General features: G+C 37.9%; 10 protein-coding genes across 10 annotated transcripts; 4 read left to right on the top strand and 6 right to left on the bottom strand. All coding sequences in view use genetic code 12, as the record gives it.

The window, feature by feature from the left end:
* Nucleotides 1-379: 379 nt before the first annotated feature.
* Nucleotides 380-2,008, bottom strand: DEHA2C11880g (DEHA2C11880p; the record flags this gene model as incomplete). The annotated part of the gene is made up of 1 exon (XM_458192.1): nucleotides 380-2,008. The coding sequence occupies one exon, from the start codon at nucleotides 2,006-2,008 to the stop codon at nucleotides 380-382; it is 1,629 nt and encodes a 542-aa protein (XP_458192.2).
* Nucleotides 2,009-2,078: 70 nt separating this feature from the next.
* On the bottom strand, nucleotides 2,079-3,278 carry DEHA2C11902g (DEHA2C11902p; the record flags this gene model as incomplete). Its single annotated transcript, XM_458193.1, has 1 exon — nucleotides 2,079-3,278. One exon carries the CDS (start codon nucleotides 3,276-3,278, stop codon nucleotides 2,079-2,081), a length of 1,200 nt encoding a protein of 399 aa, XP_458193.2.
* A 291-nt stretch (nucleotides 3,279-3,569) lies between these two features.
* DEHA2C11924g (DEHA2C11924p) lies at nucleotides 3,570-4,124 on the top strand (the record flags this gene model as incomplete). Its single annotated transcript, XM_458194.1, has 1 exon — nucleotides 3,570-4,124. The coding sequence occupies one exon, from the start codon at nucleotides 3,570-3,572 to the stop codon at nucleotides 4,122-4,124; it is 555 nt and encodes a 184-aa protein (XP_458194.1).
* Nucleotides 4,125-4,316: 192 nt separating this feature from the next.
* Nucleotides 4,317-6,854, bottom strand: DEHA2C11946g (DEHA2C11946p; the record flags this gene model as incomplete). The annotated part of the gene is made up of 1 exon (XM_458195.1): nucleotides 4,317-6,854. One exon carries the CDS (start codon nucleotides 6,852-6,854, stop codon nucleotides 4,317-4,319), a length of 2,538 nt encoding a protein of 845 aa, XP_458195.2.
* Nucleotides 6,855-7,065: 211 nt separating this feature from the next.
* Nucleotides 7,066-8,502, top strand: DEHA2C11968g (DEHA2C11968p; the record flags this gene model as incomplete). The annotated part of the gene is made up of 1 exon (XM_458196.1): nucleotides 7,066-8,502. The coding sequence occupies one exon, from the start codon at nucleotides 7,066-7,068 to the stop codon at nucleotides 8,500-8,502; it is 1,437 nt and encodes a 478-aa protein (XP_458196.2).
* Nucleotides 8,503-8,554: 52 nt separating this feature from the next.
* On the bottom strand, nucleotides 8,555-8,884 carry DEHA2C11990g (DEHA2C11990p; the record flags this gene model as incomplete). The annotated part of the gene is made up of 1 exon (XM_458197.1): nucleotides 8,555-8,884. One exon carries the CDS (start codon nucleotides 8,882-8,884, stop codon nucleotides 8,555-8,557), a length of 330 nt encoding a protein of 109 aa, XP_458197.1.
* Nucleotides 8,885-9,284: 400 nt separating this feature from the next.
* On the bottom strand, nucleotides 9,285-10,142 carry DEHA2C12012g (DEHA2C12012p; the record flags this gene model as incomplete). Its single annotated transcript, XM_458198.1, has 1 exon — nucleotides 9,285-10,142. One exon carries the CDS (start codon nucleotides 10,140-10,142, stop codon nucleotides 9,285-9,287), a length of 858 nt encoding a protein of 285 aa, XP_458198.2.
* A 176-nt stretch (nucleotides 10,143-10,318) lies between these two features.
* On the top strand, nucleotides 10,319-10,972 carry DEHA2C12034g (DEHA2C12034p; the record flags this gene model as incomplete). The annotated part of the gene is made up of 1 exon (XM_458199.1): nucleotides 10,319-10,972. The coding sequence occupies one exon, from the start codon at nucleotides 10,319-10,321 to the stop codon at nucleotides 10,970-10,972; it is 654 nt and encodes a 217-aa protein (XP_458199.2).
* Nucleotides 10,973-11,473: 501 nt separating this feature from the next.
* On the bottom strand, nucleotides 11,474-13,237 carry DEHA2C12056g (DEHA2C12056p; the record flags this gene model as incomplete). Its single annotated transcript, XM_458200.1, has 1 exon — nucleotides 11,474-13,237. One exon carries the CDS (start codon nucleotides 13,235-13,237, stop codon nucleotides 11,474-11,476), a length of 1,764 nt encoding a protein of 587 aa, XP_458200.2.
* Nucleotides 13,238-15,277: 2,040 nt separating this feature from the next.
* On the top strand, nucleotides 15,278-17,230 carry DEHA2C12078g (DEHA2C12078p; the record flags this gene model as incomplete). The annotated part of the gene is made up of 1 exon (XM_002770154.1): nucleotides 15,278-17,230. One exon carries the CDS (start codon nucleotides 15,278-15,280, stop codon nucleotides 17,228-17,230), a length of 1,953 nt encoding a protein of 650 aa, XP_002770200.1.
* Nucleotides 17,231-17,446: the final 216 nt, after the last annotated feature.

A 17,446-nucleotide genomic window follows, 5' to 3' on the forward strand; every position in this document is an offset into this window, starting at 1 on the left:
CTAGAGCATTGTTCGCTGATGTTGTGTTGGCCAGAGATGAGGCGAAGACATATGAATAAATCGATGAGTTTAAGGGGGGATACAGTGCCAGGAAGTGTGTAGTGGAACAGGGCTATGTTTGTCCCAAACGCCATACCGAAAATAGACATACTTCTATTGGACCTTTCGTTCTATAGATCATGCACTAAGTTTTCATTACATATTACTACGTATTTTCTAGGCTATGATGATTATGAACAACCCAACAGGATTACAGAGAACTATGTTACGATCAGCTAGAGAATGTACATAACCAGTAAAGTCCGCGTTATTTAGGTACGTGTTTTAATGTATGCATGTATTATCTTATGTGCAATATAAATAGCATTGATACAGCTGATTATTTCTTTGGTTTTCTTTTGATCAAGCTATTTATAATGTTGATTTTAGGGGAGTATTCCTGAGTTGATTCATGATCAGATGGCGTGTTCTCCGGTTTCTTCGCTAGATTATTGACAGGTTTTTTCTCCACAAGACCAGATATATTCACAGACTTTCGTTTTACGGAGCCAGATATGTCATTGACAGGTTTTCTTTTTATAGATCCAGATATGTCGTTTACAGGTCTTCGTTTTATGGAGGCGGATATGTCATTGACTGGTTTTCTTTTCAAAGATCCAGATAGATCGTTAACAACAATTTCTCTCTTTGGTGTGTCTGATTTTCTCTTCACATTCAGATTCAAGTCGTTGACTATAGGCATGACTGCTGTTCTAGGCGTAGTGCTATTTAAACCTTCAAATGAGGTATAATAATTCGTTACGCAAAACTCTTTCATTGAATCGGGAATATTGACAGATATCAATGCTTTGATATCGTTTGCATCACTAAAATCTGCATTTTTTATGCTATTCAATATCTTCTTATATTGGCCCAACGGCAAGACACATACATCTTGAGTAGTCTCAACTGTATTTATACCGCGTTCTTCTCTTTCACAACCTATTATACCAACAACATTTCCTAACCTAAATTCCTGTCTAAATCCTAGCTCTTGCCAAAACTGTTTCAAACTCGTAGACTTGTATCTGTTTTCAACTATTAAATGTTCCAAGAAACGCCCTTTAGGGTCATCAGGAAATAAAGGAATCTGGTTAATTGCCAACTTCTCTGCGTCTTTATCAAAAATGCTGCCGATTGACCACGCAACATTATTATTAGGAGCAGGCAACTTTTTAGATATAGAAACATTGTCTGAGCCCGGAATATGCAATCGACAGTTCCAACTGCTTTCTTTTGCTTGATTTAAAAGTGTTCTGTTGATCAACTTTATCCACCAATTTAATAAATCATCGCCGCCAATTACGTGTTTTCTTTCATTTTTCGATGAATTGGGGAAAAGATACTGCTCCGACGCCCTGGTAAATAACGATATCGAGGTCTGAATACGTCCAGGAGGCACGATTGTTTCCAAGCTGTCGCTTGTGGAGGGGATCACCACTTCGTTGTAATAAGGGATTGATTTATAATACGACGTACCTTCTCTCAACTTATCAATTATCCGATTCAATGAGTTAATTGTAGGATTACTTCCCGATCTATTAACCATTTCGCTTGACCTCAATTTGATTTTACGGCAGTAATTTCTTATGTCATATTGGATCAAATATTGCAAGATATCATCTATCAATTTATTTATTTTATATTTCTGAGTCGATAAACCAGTAGTATCTGCTTTCGAAATGAATATACTATGCTTTAGATGATTATCAAATACCGTTAAGTAAATGTAAACCTCAATTCCCATAATAACAAGATTATCATCATCTATCAAGCTTATAAAGTGTTTGATCTTTATGGTTAATGCTGGTCTTTGGGCATTTTTTTTATGATAAATCAACAAATGTTTACATTGAAATGGTTGTGACTGGATATGAAAGAGTTTATAGTTACCTTTAGGTAAATTATACGACAATGATTCAAGTAAGTTCTTCATAGTATTGTTGTATTTACGTTTATAATTTTTCATTAGCGCATTATTTATACTCGCAAATATTCTGTTCTATTAATTACGAAGTTATATATATATATATTATAAATTATTCTGGAGAATGTTCAGCAACCATATTTGGCATTCCGTAACACTCATAGCCTAAGGACTTAGCCACATAACATAAACCTTCTGTTTCAATACCGTCGTAGCCTTCCAAACGGTCCCATGTAGTTCCAATAATATAGTTTGGTGGGAAGACAACACCTTGTTTGTAGATTACCGATTTCAGAAAAAGAATGGCACCACCAACTGAGTCTAATTTCATCAAGTAGCCAGGTCTTTTGGTTAGGTGGGTATTTGGGTCACCTTTATGCTTCTCTATGAATTTATCGAAGTGCATCATTTTATCTTCGACATCTCTTGGAACATAGTCCCAATTTTCCCAATCGTTCAGATCCAACTTTTTATATTGTTCTGGGGATGGAACTGTTCTTTCACCGACCCATGAGTTCTTGTCGTAATCCTGAAGATCACCGCGGATAATCCTAGGAACTATGATATCTTTACCTGTTGCAATGAATGATTTGATCATTTGAGGATGTTGGATCTTCACGATGTCCGAGTCAATGAATAGCGTATATTTCTCGTTCTGTAGCGAGTGGAGCAATAAAAAGTTTCTGGATCTTGCGATAGATCTTCTTCTTAACCGTTGCAAGTTATCGTTGTGTCTGTCGTTTCTATCAATGCTTTGAAACGCCTTATCTATAAATGGTGCCGTGAGTAATGTAACCCTATTAACATACTGAGCCAACGTTTTCTTAGCATTTGCATCAACCTTGGCTAACTCGTTGAAATAGTTATCGAAAAATGTTTCCACATTGCCAAATTCTTCTTTCTCACCTATCAAGAACCCTAAGGAAATCGAGTTCGCTTCGTAGTCGATCAGCCCAATCGTATTCAACAAATCCACAAACGATTTGTCCTTCCCATAACTATCTTTATTTCCAACACTTGAAACAACCAACATGCTTTTATCGGTCCTTGAGTTCACCAACTTGGTATTCATGTACGTGATTTTGGAATACTCGAACTCGTCGTCGATATAAACCTTCTTCTTGAATGCTTTCCTTGCCTTAGAAGCCATTGACTCTTTAGGCTGCGCTTTGGCCTGTGTAACGGAGGAAAAATGCTTGCTGATGGAATCCAGATTAATATGACTTTTCGACATATTCAATACAGTGAAAAATACAATCCCAATGAAGAAGGACACAAGTATACATGGCGTTTGTCTCTTATTAACTAGCATTATTATTAACTGCAAAAAAAGTGTCAAAAAATTCTATCTTCTTGAAATTCTTAGTTTCGTCTCCTTTCCTTTAATCGAAAACAAAAGAGTATGTTTCCTTTTCCCAACGGCTTCCTATTCCAATATTTTTTATTCATACACGGGTGATATATATGGCGTAAGCAGGACCCAAAACAAGGCTGTCAACGTGGGCTGCTGGGACATAAGTCACATGACTGTTGATATAGGCGAGATCCCTAAATATAGCACAATTGGTTAATTCTAGATAGAGAGATAGTGTGACACAGAGATATGCCAGCCACAACCAGCTTTATTAGAGTAACACCAGACAAGAGTATTCCGGTAAGGATATTTGTCAACCGGTCAAAACTTCTTGAAAATGCATCTGTTATATCGGTTAATGAAAAATCGATAGTCAAGTTACAGAAGATCAATATATTGAAACTATCCAACGGAGATATAAATTCGTTGATAGGGACAATACGACGCGAATTGGTGGATGTGTTAACCAACAAACCTATAGGCAAATTGTTGGAGGAAAATACTTTGCGGAATAATCGCATCGTGATAGACATAAACACGCACGAGTGGAAGTGCTACATGAATGTTTCAGTGTACTTTTTGGTGAATTTGAGACTCAATATAGGTAGATTGACGAAAGACGATATCGAGCATATTAGTAAGAGAAAGGGGAGTAACTTCAGTGTGAGTTTGCTAGTGAAAACAAGCAGTTTCAGTTTTGAAGAGGAGAAGAAGTTGACCAAGTACAAGATACGGAAAAGCAGCTTGGTGAGTGGATTTCACGATGGACTAGACTTGTATGTGTACGACAGGCCCAATAAATAGACAAAGCGACGTATAGACAAGGAAATACAAGCGGGAGCGAAATGGGATAGGTTAAACTGGTATATATGGAAGACCAAACATAATCATATAAAATAAATAACTATAAATTATCAAAATTTACTATTTCCAAGGTATTTACAATATTTCCAAGGTAAAACATACAGAGCGCATGCACTAAGGGACGAGGCTTCACTAAACAACATCGCTTATGATTTTGGAAGCTTCACGGTAGGTATTCAAAAGATCAATACACTTCTCTCTTTCGGATTGAATACTCTCATCTTCTTGGAGTAATTCGTCGAACAAGTTCTCGTTATACAACTTGATAACCAATCTGTTTTGGATATTCTGCTTGATATGGTTAACCAATAAACACATAATCAGCTTTGGTACTTGATCCTGAATCATTTCCCTTACAATACTAAAGTAAGAGATGATTAATCTTCTAATCAACTCGCATTCTAATTGTTCTCTTTCGTTCAACTCGCTGAGTGAATCTTCACTCTCAAATTGTTGCTCGTTCAAATTCAAAGAGTTCAAATCAATTGTAGATTGAGAATCCTGGGATACTGGATCCGACTTAGGCGTGGAACTGGCGTTTGAATTTGTACTGAAACTTGATTGGTTTATGCCATTCATATGACCATTTTGAAGAAAGTTGTTATTGAATTGTAACGTGCTATCTTGGTGTTGAGGAAATTTAAATGGCGTAGGATGTAATTGCGCTTGTGTTTGCAAATGTTGTTGGTGGGTGATTGGATCCTTACCAAAGAAGTAGTTTAAGTAAGAATCTTGAAGTGGTTGTGTCGACGAAGTAGACAAATTTGGCGCAGATTCAGACTTATACGACATAGAAGTCTTATTGGATTCAGCTCTTTTGTGCTTGGCTGGTTTAATTTCGTCATCCACTTGATTAATATCAATCTCTTCTCTTTCTTCATTAGATCCGTCGGTACTCTCTTCCAATTCTTCAATACTGTCATAGTTCTTGCCGTTTAAAATTCTTTCACTTGCCAACCTTAATTTTGATGTCAGCTCTAATTCTTTTTGTTTTTGGCGTTCTTCAGCAACCATACTCATCGCCTTCGCAGCACCAACGAAGTTTGGATGATTGGTGTTGATATAAGCAGTGTGAATTTCAATCATGGACTCAACGTACTTCACTGTTGGCCCTAATCTTTCTCTTAACAAATCTGATACCACTTCAATTAATTTACTTTGTAATTTTGGATATCTGTTTAATTCAACACCAAATCCTGAAGAGCAGACGCTATGAACAATTTTCATCAATTCTTCATAAACCAACTCAACACATCTACGCGCTGGAGATTCTAATAATCTAATTTGGGGTTTCACCAACAAATCAAATGCCACTTCTGGAACAAATAATGATGGTCTAGGACCAGTCGAGTTTCTAATAGCAGTTCTAATGTCATGTACAGACAAGTTCTGGGTAGGATTTATCGAAGCCAATTGTGCCCCGAATATTTCATTATAGATATAGTAAATTCTAGCACCACCACATAATTCCTTTGTGGCAATATCGCCCATTGATGTACCTTCAATCGAATTAACAAAACTGTTAGCAAATTTAGTCATTAAGGTTAACACAAAAGCACCCCTGACTTCTTTGGAATCATTCAAATTGGATGGTAAATCACCGTAGTTCAGCAATTCCTGTTCAGTTTGCCCCATCAAAGTATTTAATTTAGCTTTAATATCTGGCAATCTATCTCTAATATGATTCATCAATATTCTATTTAATGTTTGGGTCAAGTAACGCGTACCACACTTATTAGAGATTTGTCTATAAGCCGGGTGGTTTTGGAAAAACTGCTGTTCAGCATACAAGGAATCATCCAAGTGTTTATTCTCAGTAATATCCTGCTGGGACCTATTGACAATACCGACAAATCCTAATTTTAAAGGATAGACGTTACCTTTCAAAATATCTAATGCATTAGTGCCGTGGTCCATCAAATCTAACTTTGACAAGATCCCCACCGTTCTTTTACCCTTTGGGTCGACCTGTCTCGCCAACTTCAACGACTCAGAATTAACCAAGTCCACATTTGCAGGCGATACCGCCAAGATGATACTGTTAGGCTTGGAAATGTACTCTAAGATCAAATTTCTGGTTTGTCTCTCAATATCGGTTGGCTGGTCGCCAATAGGAATCTTGGTCAAACCAGGCAAATCAACCAACGTCAAATTCAACACCTTGGTGGAATAGATTTTCAAGTTGATCGGCAACCTACTTATTCCCTTGTTCTCACCAGCAATCCTGCTGGTCTCGTTTGCTATTTCATCTCTAATGTCATGGAAGTTGTAGAACCTCTTTTTAGGAAGATGCAAGAATTCACCCCATTCTGACGCCGGCTGATGCTTGCCCCCATTCGAATGCTTTCTCAAATGGTCCTCCAAGTTCATATCTCCGTCCTCCGTCACCGAGTTACGTCCGCCACTCGACCCTTTCATCTTCCCTTTCTCGTGAATAAGCGGGTCGTCCAGCTTAATATTGATCAACTGCAATACCAACGGCCTTCTGGTGACAATACCAGTTCCCCTAGGCAAAAAATCCTTACCCACGATGTTCTCTAACACTGAAGACTTTCCACATGATTGCGATCCAACAACTGCTAATATTGGCAAATCTAAGTCTGCTAACTGCGTGGTAGTCACAATATCTTGTAACTTATTGACCACAGGAATAAGATCTTGTAACGACATCACTTCTATCTTATACCACCTTGTATCTGAAGAGTATATAGCGGCGGCTGTTATAGGTCAAAGTTTTATTGACTTTGAAAATTTCACGGTTGCGATTACATAATTCGTGGATCTACCTACTAATGAAAAAAGTGAATTAGGTGTTCAATATACGGACGTAAATACAGAATAAAAGGACATAATACACCTATTCAATTGAATTGACAGTAATATGAAGGTGAATTCATTGATTAGCATACTTACGACTTTGTTTTTAGTCGGTGTATGTCAATGTGTGGACATTAAAACGTCATGGGAAAATGTTAACTACATCAGGTCGATCGATCTTTCAAGATCGTATGTTAAGGAAAGCTGCTTAATTGAGGCCAAGAATACCAATAACAAGCCACAGGACGAATACTTCTTCACGGTCAATGATGGGTTCGGTATTGTGCCTAATGTGTCTGTGATTTCTGTGTCGATGGTTGACCAGCCGGTTGCGATTGACGCGATAGAGGTCGAGCATGGGGTTTACAAGTTGAAGCTTCCAGCGCCCGTGGCGCCTAATTCGAAGGTTGATTTGAAGGTCCGTTACGTTTACATAGATACATTGAGCCCATTGCCAAACAAATTGGCGATGGATGGCACTCAACATTTGTTGGTGAAGTTGAACAAATTTGCGTACTCGCCGTACTTGACGAAGACATACACCATGACGTTCACGGGGATTCTGAAGGGCCAGGAAATGGAATTGCACTTAGCGGGCAACCAGGGATACGAATTCACGGAAAATGCCCCTGAATTGAAACCAAAGGTGGAACACAAGTCGTTAGTGTATGGGCCATTATTGACCGATCTTCAGCCATACACTGTTCAGCCAATGGGATTGTTATACGAGCACAACAGACCTTTAGCGAAGGTTAACAATTTGGAAAGGTCTGTCTGGGTTCCTGCTTCCAATACTGACAACTTAGCCATTGAGGAGTACTATGAATTAACTAACAATGCTGCCGAGTTATCCACTGGTTTCCTGAGAGTAGACTGGATGCAAGGCAAATACGAGACAACCAGAAATCACTGGGCACTTTCTCACTTGCAATTCCCATACACCGATATAAATCAATTCGAGGATTACTACTTTACTGATTTGGTTGGTATGGTTTCCACCCATTCGGTCAGCTTAAACAACTTATTTTTGAGACCAAGATTCCCTCTTTTCGGTGGATGGAATTATAATTTCACTCTTGGCTGGAACAACCAAATTAAGAACTATATTCACAAATTGAATGATGAGCCTGACACCTACATGGTAAAATTCCCATTGTTGAACTCCATCAAAGATATCACGTACGAGAACGTCTCATTAAACTTCTACTTACCAGAAAGTGCAGAATTTGTGAATGTTTCTTCTCCAATCGAATTTTCATCCATTGAAGTGGGCAATGAATTATCCTACCTTGATGTATCCAAGGGTCATATCAAGGTCACTTTGAAATACAATAACATTTTTGACGACTTGAGTAATATTGATGTATTATTAATGTTCAAATACACCCAAGTTAACTACTGGTGGAAGGTTATGAAAATATCTGGATTCATCTTTATTGGGTTGACCAGTTATTACTTGTTAAGTTTAATTGATATTTCAATTGACAAGAAAGATAAATAAATAAATAAATAAATAATATATATACATACAGCGATATTAAGAAAGATTATCACTATATAGAATGCTCAAGTTTTAACTTTTCTAATTGTTCCTTCCGGTATTTGAAGTCCTCTTCCGATAATTTCGATTTGTCAACCGAGTAATGCATGCTAACGAGGTATCTACCCTGGAAATTTATACCGTTTAAACTCTTGGATGCCCTAATTGCGTTTGATAGGTTATTATACACTATAAAGCAAGTGCCCTTATTTTGTTCATCAACTGGTATTCTAATTTGATGAATATTTCCAAAATTCCCTGCCAATTCATATAAGGATTTCGTTGAGACATCATATGGAAGATTCTTGACCAATACTATTGGAAAGTCATTAGTTGTAGACATGATTTATATAGATTGGTCTATTTGTTATCTTTCCTAGTATTTTCAACTGTGCGATGATTTTATATTTTGAATTTTCTGGTCCAAGTTTGAGATATAATTCTTACGTTTACACTATGGTAGATATCACCAAGAAACAATAAAGAAGAAGAAGATAGTAGTTTCCGAGATACTTGAATTCTTATTTGGAATTGGCTGATTAGAAAAAATTGAGGTTTGTTTACTAAGAACGGGATAAAACAGTGGTCCTATTTCGCAGCCTTGGAAAACCCAATTAAAAGAACAAGATCGTGAAATATGAAATGCATTTTAACTCAGACGAACGTCAAATCTAAACCATTAATGTGTTTTGTTGGTGTTACCCTATGTAAAGAATATAAATAAATAATGTATGTAGCAAGGCTTAGTAAAAATCAGGATCCTTCATATCAGAGAAAGCTTGTCTTCTGTAATGCCATCTTCTATAAAGCATTCCGAGTGCCGCACAGAGCAAAAAGAGAGAAATATACGTATAACTCAGTGATGTTTCCCCAACCATGATATCATACCCGATATCATTAACTCTGGACAAATCTACAGTGCTAAGATAATCTTCGTCTAAGGTTTCTATTGTTATTTTAGACATCACGTATTCTTCTTTGGGTCTGTCATTCTTGTCTGTTCGAGCACTATTGAGGAGATCCAACGTGTCAAATCCGTTAATTATCTGGCCAAATACAACGTGTTTCCCGTCCAACCACGAACATTCGTCTTTTGTTGTAATGAAAAACTGTCCTCCGTTGGTATTAGGACCCCCATTGGCCATAGACATCCGTCCTTGCTTATTATGCTTCAATTTAAAATTCTCATCTCTAAACCTTCCCTTATTATTGTAAACGGAATGTCCTCCATACCCTTCCCCAAACTGATAGTCTCCCGTTTGAATCATAAAATCCTTGATTACACGGTGGAATAATGTCTTATCATCATATCCGTACCCATTCGTTTTGTTTGCCAACTGGATAAAATTATTTACAGTGAACGGCACGGTATAACCAAAGAGACCAGCGTGTATTTCCCCGATAACAACAGGTTTAACCCCATCCTTGTTCTTCCGCTTTGCAAGTTTGGTGATTTCAATATGTACTTTATGTGTGATTAGCGGATCACGGTATAAGAAATTGATTTCTTGCACAGTTAATTTATCCATTAATGCATGCTTATCGATAACTAGCGATACCACACTTATACATAGGAATAGAATGCCTAATAACCCCTTCATTGTCTAGCCATTTATATGATCCGGTCTGATCTTAATAGCTGATATTCTACTAGTATAAATGAAAAGTGACACAAACCCACGCACAATTCGATCTCATTCAAAATTGGAGGTGGCAATTTTCATACACTAACAAGATAATAGTCATTATATAGTCAATTATAAGTTAATCATACAAAATGAACGGTATTTCAGTTGATATTAATCATTTGAAGAAAGGAGAAGTTAATTTAGGTACATCAATTATGGCCGTTACATTTAAGGATGGGGTTATATTAGGAGCGGATTCAAGAACAACAACTGGAGCATATATCGCTAACAGAGTCACAGATAAGTTGACGCAAATTCATGATACCATATATTGTTGCCGGTCGGGATCAGCAGCAGATACACAGGCTGTGGCGGACATTGTTAAGTATCATTTGCAGGTTTACTCATCACAATTACCAAACAACGAAAAGCCTACTACGAAGGTAGCAGCGAACGTATTTCAAGAATTATGTTACAACAACAAAGATGGTTTGACTGCAGGTATTATTTGTGCTGGGTATGATAAACAAAACAAGGGATCGGTGTATCTGATTCCAATTGGGGGTTCTATACATCAACAAGATTATGCGATTGCAGGTTCGGGATCCACGTTCATTTACGGTTGGTGTAACGAAAACTACAAGCCTGAGATGGAAAAGGACGATTGCGTTCAATTCATCAAGACTGCATTGTCTGAGGCCATTAAATGGGATGGTTCTTCTGGTGGTGTCATTAGAATGGTCATTTTAACCGAAAAAGGGGTCGAGAGATTAATCTTCTACCCTGAAGATTACCAAAAATAATTCTTCTGAAGTATATACTATCGATTATACAGTAAATATTAGATATATTAATATTAGGTGAAAAATTCATCGTATTGAATAGTTTTGTTAAGCTGGTGATTTTCAGCAGTTTTACAGTTTCCAGTTTCTATAACTGGATTATGGCATACATCCACGTAGCATAGTACGACTTGTGTGACGATTATTTTCTGGCACCAATAACGTTCAGTACACCGATAATATTCAAAATTGGATTCTAAGGCATCAATTATCCTCAAATCCATAGTAAATATAACCTGACTACAACCGTTGATCCTTTATTTACCATTTCTACTAAAGTAAATGAATACAAGTCAGAAACAATATCTACTACTAAGACTACTACAATGATAATAAATAATATATGTATTGATCTTTTAATTTGCAACTATATCACGTGCTGCAATGAAGATATAAGATTGAAAACTAAGAGTAGACGATGAATTGAAATTTTAGAACATGGTTCCAACGATATGATAGTGCTTAACACCAGAAGTTCCAAACCCTAGCGTAGAAAGGTTTTGCGGCAATAAATGCTCGTTCTTCGGCAAGTTCTTGCCTTAATAAATCCAAATCTAAGTCTCTTCTACCAGTATCAATATCAATATCTTTGGCCCTAATATAGAGTCTCCAGTTCCTTCTATAAAGCTTGTGACAGATATAGAAGAATAAAACAACTGGGAAACCAAGATAACTTTGGAAGAATGCACTTGGATCTGGAGAACTGCCCAATGGAAACAATGCGACCCAGAATTGGGCAATTAAGACCAAGATGTTTAAAGTCATACCAATATATGAGCCAATAAGGCCGACCTGAGAAGTGTATGCAATCTCGGAGGTATCTCTTCCTTGTACTTTCAAAGCCCTTCTGAATCTAATATGACAGAAGTTAATCGAACCCCAGGTAAAGATGGAAGAAAGACCGGACAAGGCCATCAACCAATTGAAAACCTCACCTTGCTTATCAGACGCAGAGACAAAACAAAGTAACCCAAAGGTGCATTGGACGATAATACCAACTAATGGACGACCCTTTTTATCAATATAGCCAAAAATCTTTGGCGCTTGTCTTGCAGCTGCTAATGCGGCTAGAGTTCTTGAAGAAGCAAAAACAGACGAATTACCGACAGATAAAACAGAAATCATAATGACAACATTCATGACCGATGGTAATCCACTAATCTCAGCATTTTTGATAGCAATAACGAAAGGAGAGGCTTTAGCGTCCACAGAAGAGTCAGAAAGTAATCTCTCGTCATCGTATCTAACCAATAAACCAACCAAGGTTAAAGAGATAACATAAAATAAAACAATTCTCCAGAAAACTTGCTTGGTCGCCTTTGGTAAAGACTTTCTTGGATTAGCAGATTCTGCAGAAGCTAACCCTACTAATTCAGTACCAGCAAAAGCAAAAGCAGCGGTGACGAAAACAGTACAGACACCTTTGAATCCATTAGCAAAGGCACCTGGATGTTGCCAGTATCTACCACCAAGGTAACCTTGAGGACCTACACCTCCTGCGGCAATAATTATACCTAATATAATAAAGCCCATTACTGCGGTGACTTTAATGAGGGAGAAAATAAATTCTGCTTCACCGTAACCTTTGACACCAAAAAAATTAATACTAACAATCAAAACATAGAAAATAGCCACAAACGCCGCCGAATTAATTGACAGGTTCCAATACTCAATAGTAATAGACGCCGCCACCAATTCTAACGGAAACACAACCAACCATTGCAAAGCATAGTTCCAAGCCATAGCAAACCCCCATGATGGACAAATAAAACGAGTATTGTAAGTAACGAAAGCACCAGAAACCGGGAATGTCACAGCCAATTCTCCTAACGCCTGGACAGTACAATAAATCATAACCCCAATGATAATATAAGCAATCAAAATCCCTGCTGGACCCCCGGTTCTCAAAGTAGTACCAGAACCCACAAAAAGACCTGTACCAATGGACCCGCCAATGGCGATCATCTGTAAGTGTCTGTTCTTCAAAGACCTCGACAATGGGGAGTTAGCAGTGATGATAGCAGCTCTTTCCACTTCCGATAAGTTAGGGTCAATTCCTAATTCAGTATCGTCGAATCTCCTAAAAGAGTCACGGAATTTCTCAAATTTGCCCATAGGGGCCTTGTTATCACTGGCTTCAAAAGCATCGACAAAAACTCCACCATCCTTCTCGTTGGACGTAGCAGCATCTGCTGACCTTATATAATTAAGTTCTTTTTCAGGCATCGTGCGATATATATGAGCCTATAATCACCGATCAATAGCTTTTTGAATAAAATCAGGTTTTCTTTGTTCGTTATTATTCCAGGATATTGTCTCGTACTTATATGTCCCCAGTGTTTGGCCAGGTTGGCTGCATTCAGTATTTAGTCCTTATCAATTGCAAAATTCCCATAGAAATTATTAACCCAATATACACGACCCCGCTACTCACTTTAGGTGACTAGTGATAACAATAGATAGTAGCGTATATCTGCATTCCAAAAAATGGCCGATCAAAAAATGCCGTAGTTTTTATCCTGCACTATTGTATTTTGAAATATGTATCGACAGACTAGCTCAAACAGGCATTGATCTCTGTCGAACCGCATGTCTCCTGAGACTCAATATTCACATGTTGAAATAACTAGCATAATACCGAGTATTTGTCTAGGAATACGCGTAGAGCTTTACATGTAGATTTGACATGAATATCCGGATCCATGGATGCTAACGAACGTCCAGTCGTGAAAGTATAGCTGTACGGCTGGACATATGGTTAGAGCGTTGGCGGGAACGATAATTACGTCCAATTCAATTTCCTATCAGTTCACCTCGCATAAACAGGCGTCCCCAAGATACCAGGCGATCTCTACTCATGCAATAATGTGGTATATTCTGTTTTATCGTTATCTACAGATATGGATGATACAATACAAAAGGGGTTAGATAGATGGCGCCGTATGCCAATAGATTAGACCATCACGTGACCTGGCATATTTTGAAACAGTCTTGTTCTTGGAGGAGGTGGGGCCTGCCCAGGATTCTTCGTCTCATGGTTGCAATGGAACAGAGTGGAGAGGTGGATGCAAGAGGTATTGTTGCGAAATGACCCCATAAAGGAGCGGACGACGATTGCTAGGAATGACTACCGTGCAAAAAACCCTTCTGTGGCTACTCGACGCCGCGAAAGTACAGTGTTAGCGATATCTACTAGTAGTAGATATCGAATGCTTCTATCAATCATGATTACGTAACATCCCCTATTTAGTGATAACGATAAGCTATTGTGGGCTCACCATAGATACACACTAAGAGAGTCTATAGCGGCTAATATAGCCACCAGGTGTAAGATGGACAGAGACGGACGTTTCGGCGTTTTGGTGGACAGCTAGCTTGTGAAAAATTTTAGGGAATACTTCGACATATGCAGCAGAATATTATATCGAGGGAGAATATTATGAAAACGGAGCCAAAAAAATAACATGGACGTCAAACTGATAACAGAGCGATAGCCAATGGGATAATTCCATATTGACGTGGCATTCTAAATATGGGGAAAATGCGAGCGAGATCTGGACCCATACACCAGACTTGGATCTAGTATTTTTGCTCTGGATTTGGGCAATGGGCTAAACAACATCTGCGAAATCCACTGTATTTGTCTAACAAACATTGGTTGCATGTCGAACAAGATTTGAACAGATGTAGATATGAGCAAATATTACCAAAAATGACATTTAATCCAAATTGTCAGATTCACAGTACGTTAGTTTAAGTCGTAGTTTGTCTGTTTACGAGCGCCGTTTTACGTAGAAGGTTACCCGACGATATTGGTTGTGGCGATTGCTCGTGGCACACGCATGCGCTTTCGCTAAACTCGCTAAATAGAGGCGCAGGTTCGAATCTGGAATGAGCTGAAAACCCAGGATTTTCCTCACTAGACATATACACCAAAATGAACGGGTTACACTAGTATAAACGAAGTATAAAAGGTGCAGTTAGAGGCAGAATTTCTTTCAACCATGTTGTCACGCGACCGTTAACAACAAGGGGCTTGGATCTCTATTGTGCCTGTCGTATTGGACTATAGAATATGCAGTATGACGAGAAACGTGGTTCGCACTACAAAGAATTTCAATGTCAATGAGGAAGCACTGGTTAAATTTGAGTATTTGTTTTGGCTTATTTTGGTATTAAGGAGATCTCAGGGTTCGGTAGTTGATATACAGTAAGCGTGGGCAAAAAATAGATTCGTTGGACGATATTAGTGAAGGGTCAAGGATCATGGCATTTATACTATTAAGCAAAAAAACAGTTATAAGAACGGTAATTGTCGGTTGGTTGTTATGTCTTTGGGTATTCTATCGCGTGAGTAAACGAATTGATATTGATATTTACGACAATAATGTGGTTGAGTCATTATACACTAAGGTCGGCAGACATGAAGAATTGAAGAACATTAAACTTCATTCATCGGTGTATGATACAATCATAGAGCAAGAAGGATTAGGAAGAGCATTAAACGACCATTCGTTTAAACAAAGGTGCAATTTGTACGTGAATACACTTATGAAGAACGAATCGAACTTTATAGGTCCACATCTGCATTTTGGATTCAACAGGGCCGACTACAATACGGAGGACCTGTCGGACGCTTGGAAAGTGATTCGAAAAGAGGAACAAACATTGCATGATTATTTGACCCATTTGAAAATATACAACAAATGTTATATCGACGCTCCGGAAGATGCCAAATTTATCAAAGAACAAAGGAAACTTATGTCTCGTAAGAGCCCAATAGACTTTGGTATGTCTGATATGTTACAGTATACATGCGGCGAAGTAGAAGCAAGATTGTACCCTTGGCTCAGCTTCGAAATGCCTGTTTATATGAAATGGGATGGCGCAACTACACGGTTCCCCAAGAAGCAGAACAAATTGATGGATCGGTTTACCAGACCATGCTTTTTATCCAATTTCAAAGATAATCTCAAGGGGCGGGGGATTGTTTTGACAATAGCTGATAGCCATTTAGAGTTGACCATAAGACTCGTCCAATTGTTGAGAGCGTTGGAAAACACATTACCAATCGAAATTATTTACTACAAAAATTTATCGGAGGACTCAAGAAACAAGTTGATCGAGGCATGTAGACGTGAATACAAGTTAAAAAATTCGCTTCTACCACCTCAGGATATTTCGTTTATTGATGTTTCTACTGCTGTCAAGCCCAAATATATTGAAAAGTTTGGTAATTTTGGAAATAAGATATTGGCAACTCTCTTCAACTCGTTCGAAGAAATGATCTTGTTGGATGCCGACACAGTGGTTTTGGAGAAACCTGAATTTTTCTTTGGATTACGCAAATACCAAAAGGCCGGAACAATGTTCTATAAAGATAGACTTGCTGTCGAATACAGACCAAAAAGCGATGTAATGTTCTTCAAGAAAATGATGCCATCATTAATGGATTCGTTATTTTTCAATATCCCTCAGACTACTGGATATACTTTAGATAGAAAATTTTTCCAAGGTTTGAACCATTATATGGAAAGTGGTCTAGTAGTTATCAATCGTAAAAGACACTTTAGTCAAGCTTTGATTATGTCTCAGTTAATCTTTCATTTACCAATACAAGCTAGAGTCTATGGGGATAAAGAGCTATTTTGGCTAGCATTTGTGGTTTCAGGTAATGAAAACTATGCCTTCAACGATCACTTCCTGGCAGCCATTGGATATGTGACTCCAAACATTGAAAGACTGCCATCTAAATATGGTGCTATGGAAGTTTGTTCAAATCATCCTGGTCATATAAACGATGAAGATAATCATAGTTTGCTCTGGTTTAATTCCGGATTCCGTCATTGTGGACAAAACAATAAAATTGATTTCCAAAAGGAATTCGAAATAGGAAAACGCTATACACATTTAAAGACTGTTTTAGAATTCGAAGCGTTTTTCAAGAATAGATTGGTGCTTCGAGATGCTGTTATCCCACCTCATGTTGTTCTAGAAGCCGATAACCTTGAAGGAGAGCCAAGCAGATCTTGGATAAGCTTGAGCGACTACTGTGCCGGATACACTTGGTGTGGTTATTCGAAAATTGGTGGATTATACGATAGGGATAACAAGAAATACAACATTCAAGATGGCATCCTCATTCACTTTGCCGACCGTGAAGTTAAGAAATTCGATCTATTGGGTGACGCATGGACCAATAGTGAATTTTTATCATAGTTGACCGCACATGGTCAATACATTGCATTGCATACAGTATGAATATTAAATAAAGATATATATGTTTGTGATAGAGCATTTATATACCCTATATTGTATATAAATTTGATTCGATATTGTATAAAGAAGGAAAGTAGTTTGTAGATGCAAATTTAGAAACGTCCGGTTTTCACACAACTCCTTATCCAAGCGAACCCATCAATAAATATCTACATG

Source organism: Debaryomyces hansenii (genome assembly GCF_000006445.2).
Source record: "Debaryomyces hansenii CBS767 chromosome C complete sequence".
Taxonomy (NCBI): domain Eukaryota; kingdom Fungi; phylum Ascomycota; class Pichiomycetes; order Serinales; family Debaryomycetaceae; genus Debaryomyces; species Debaryomyces hansenii.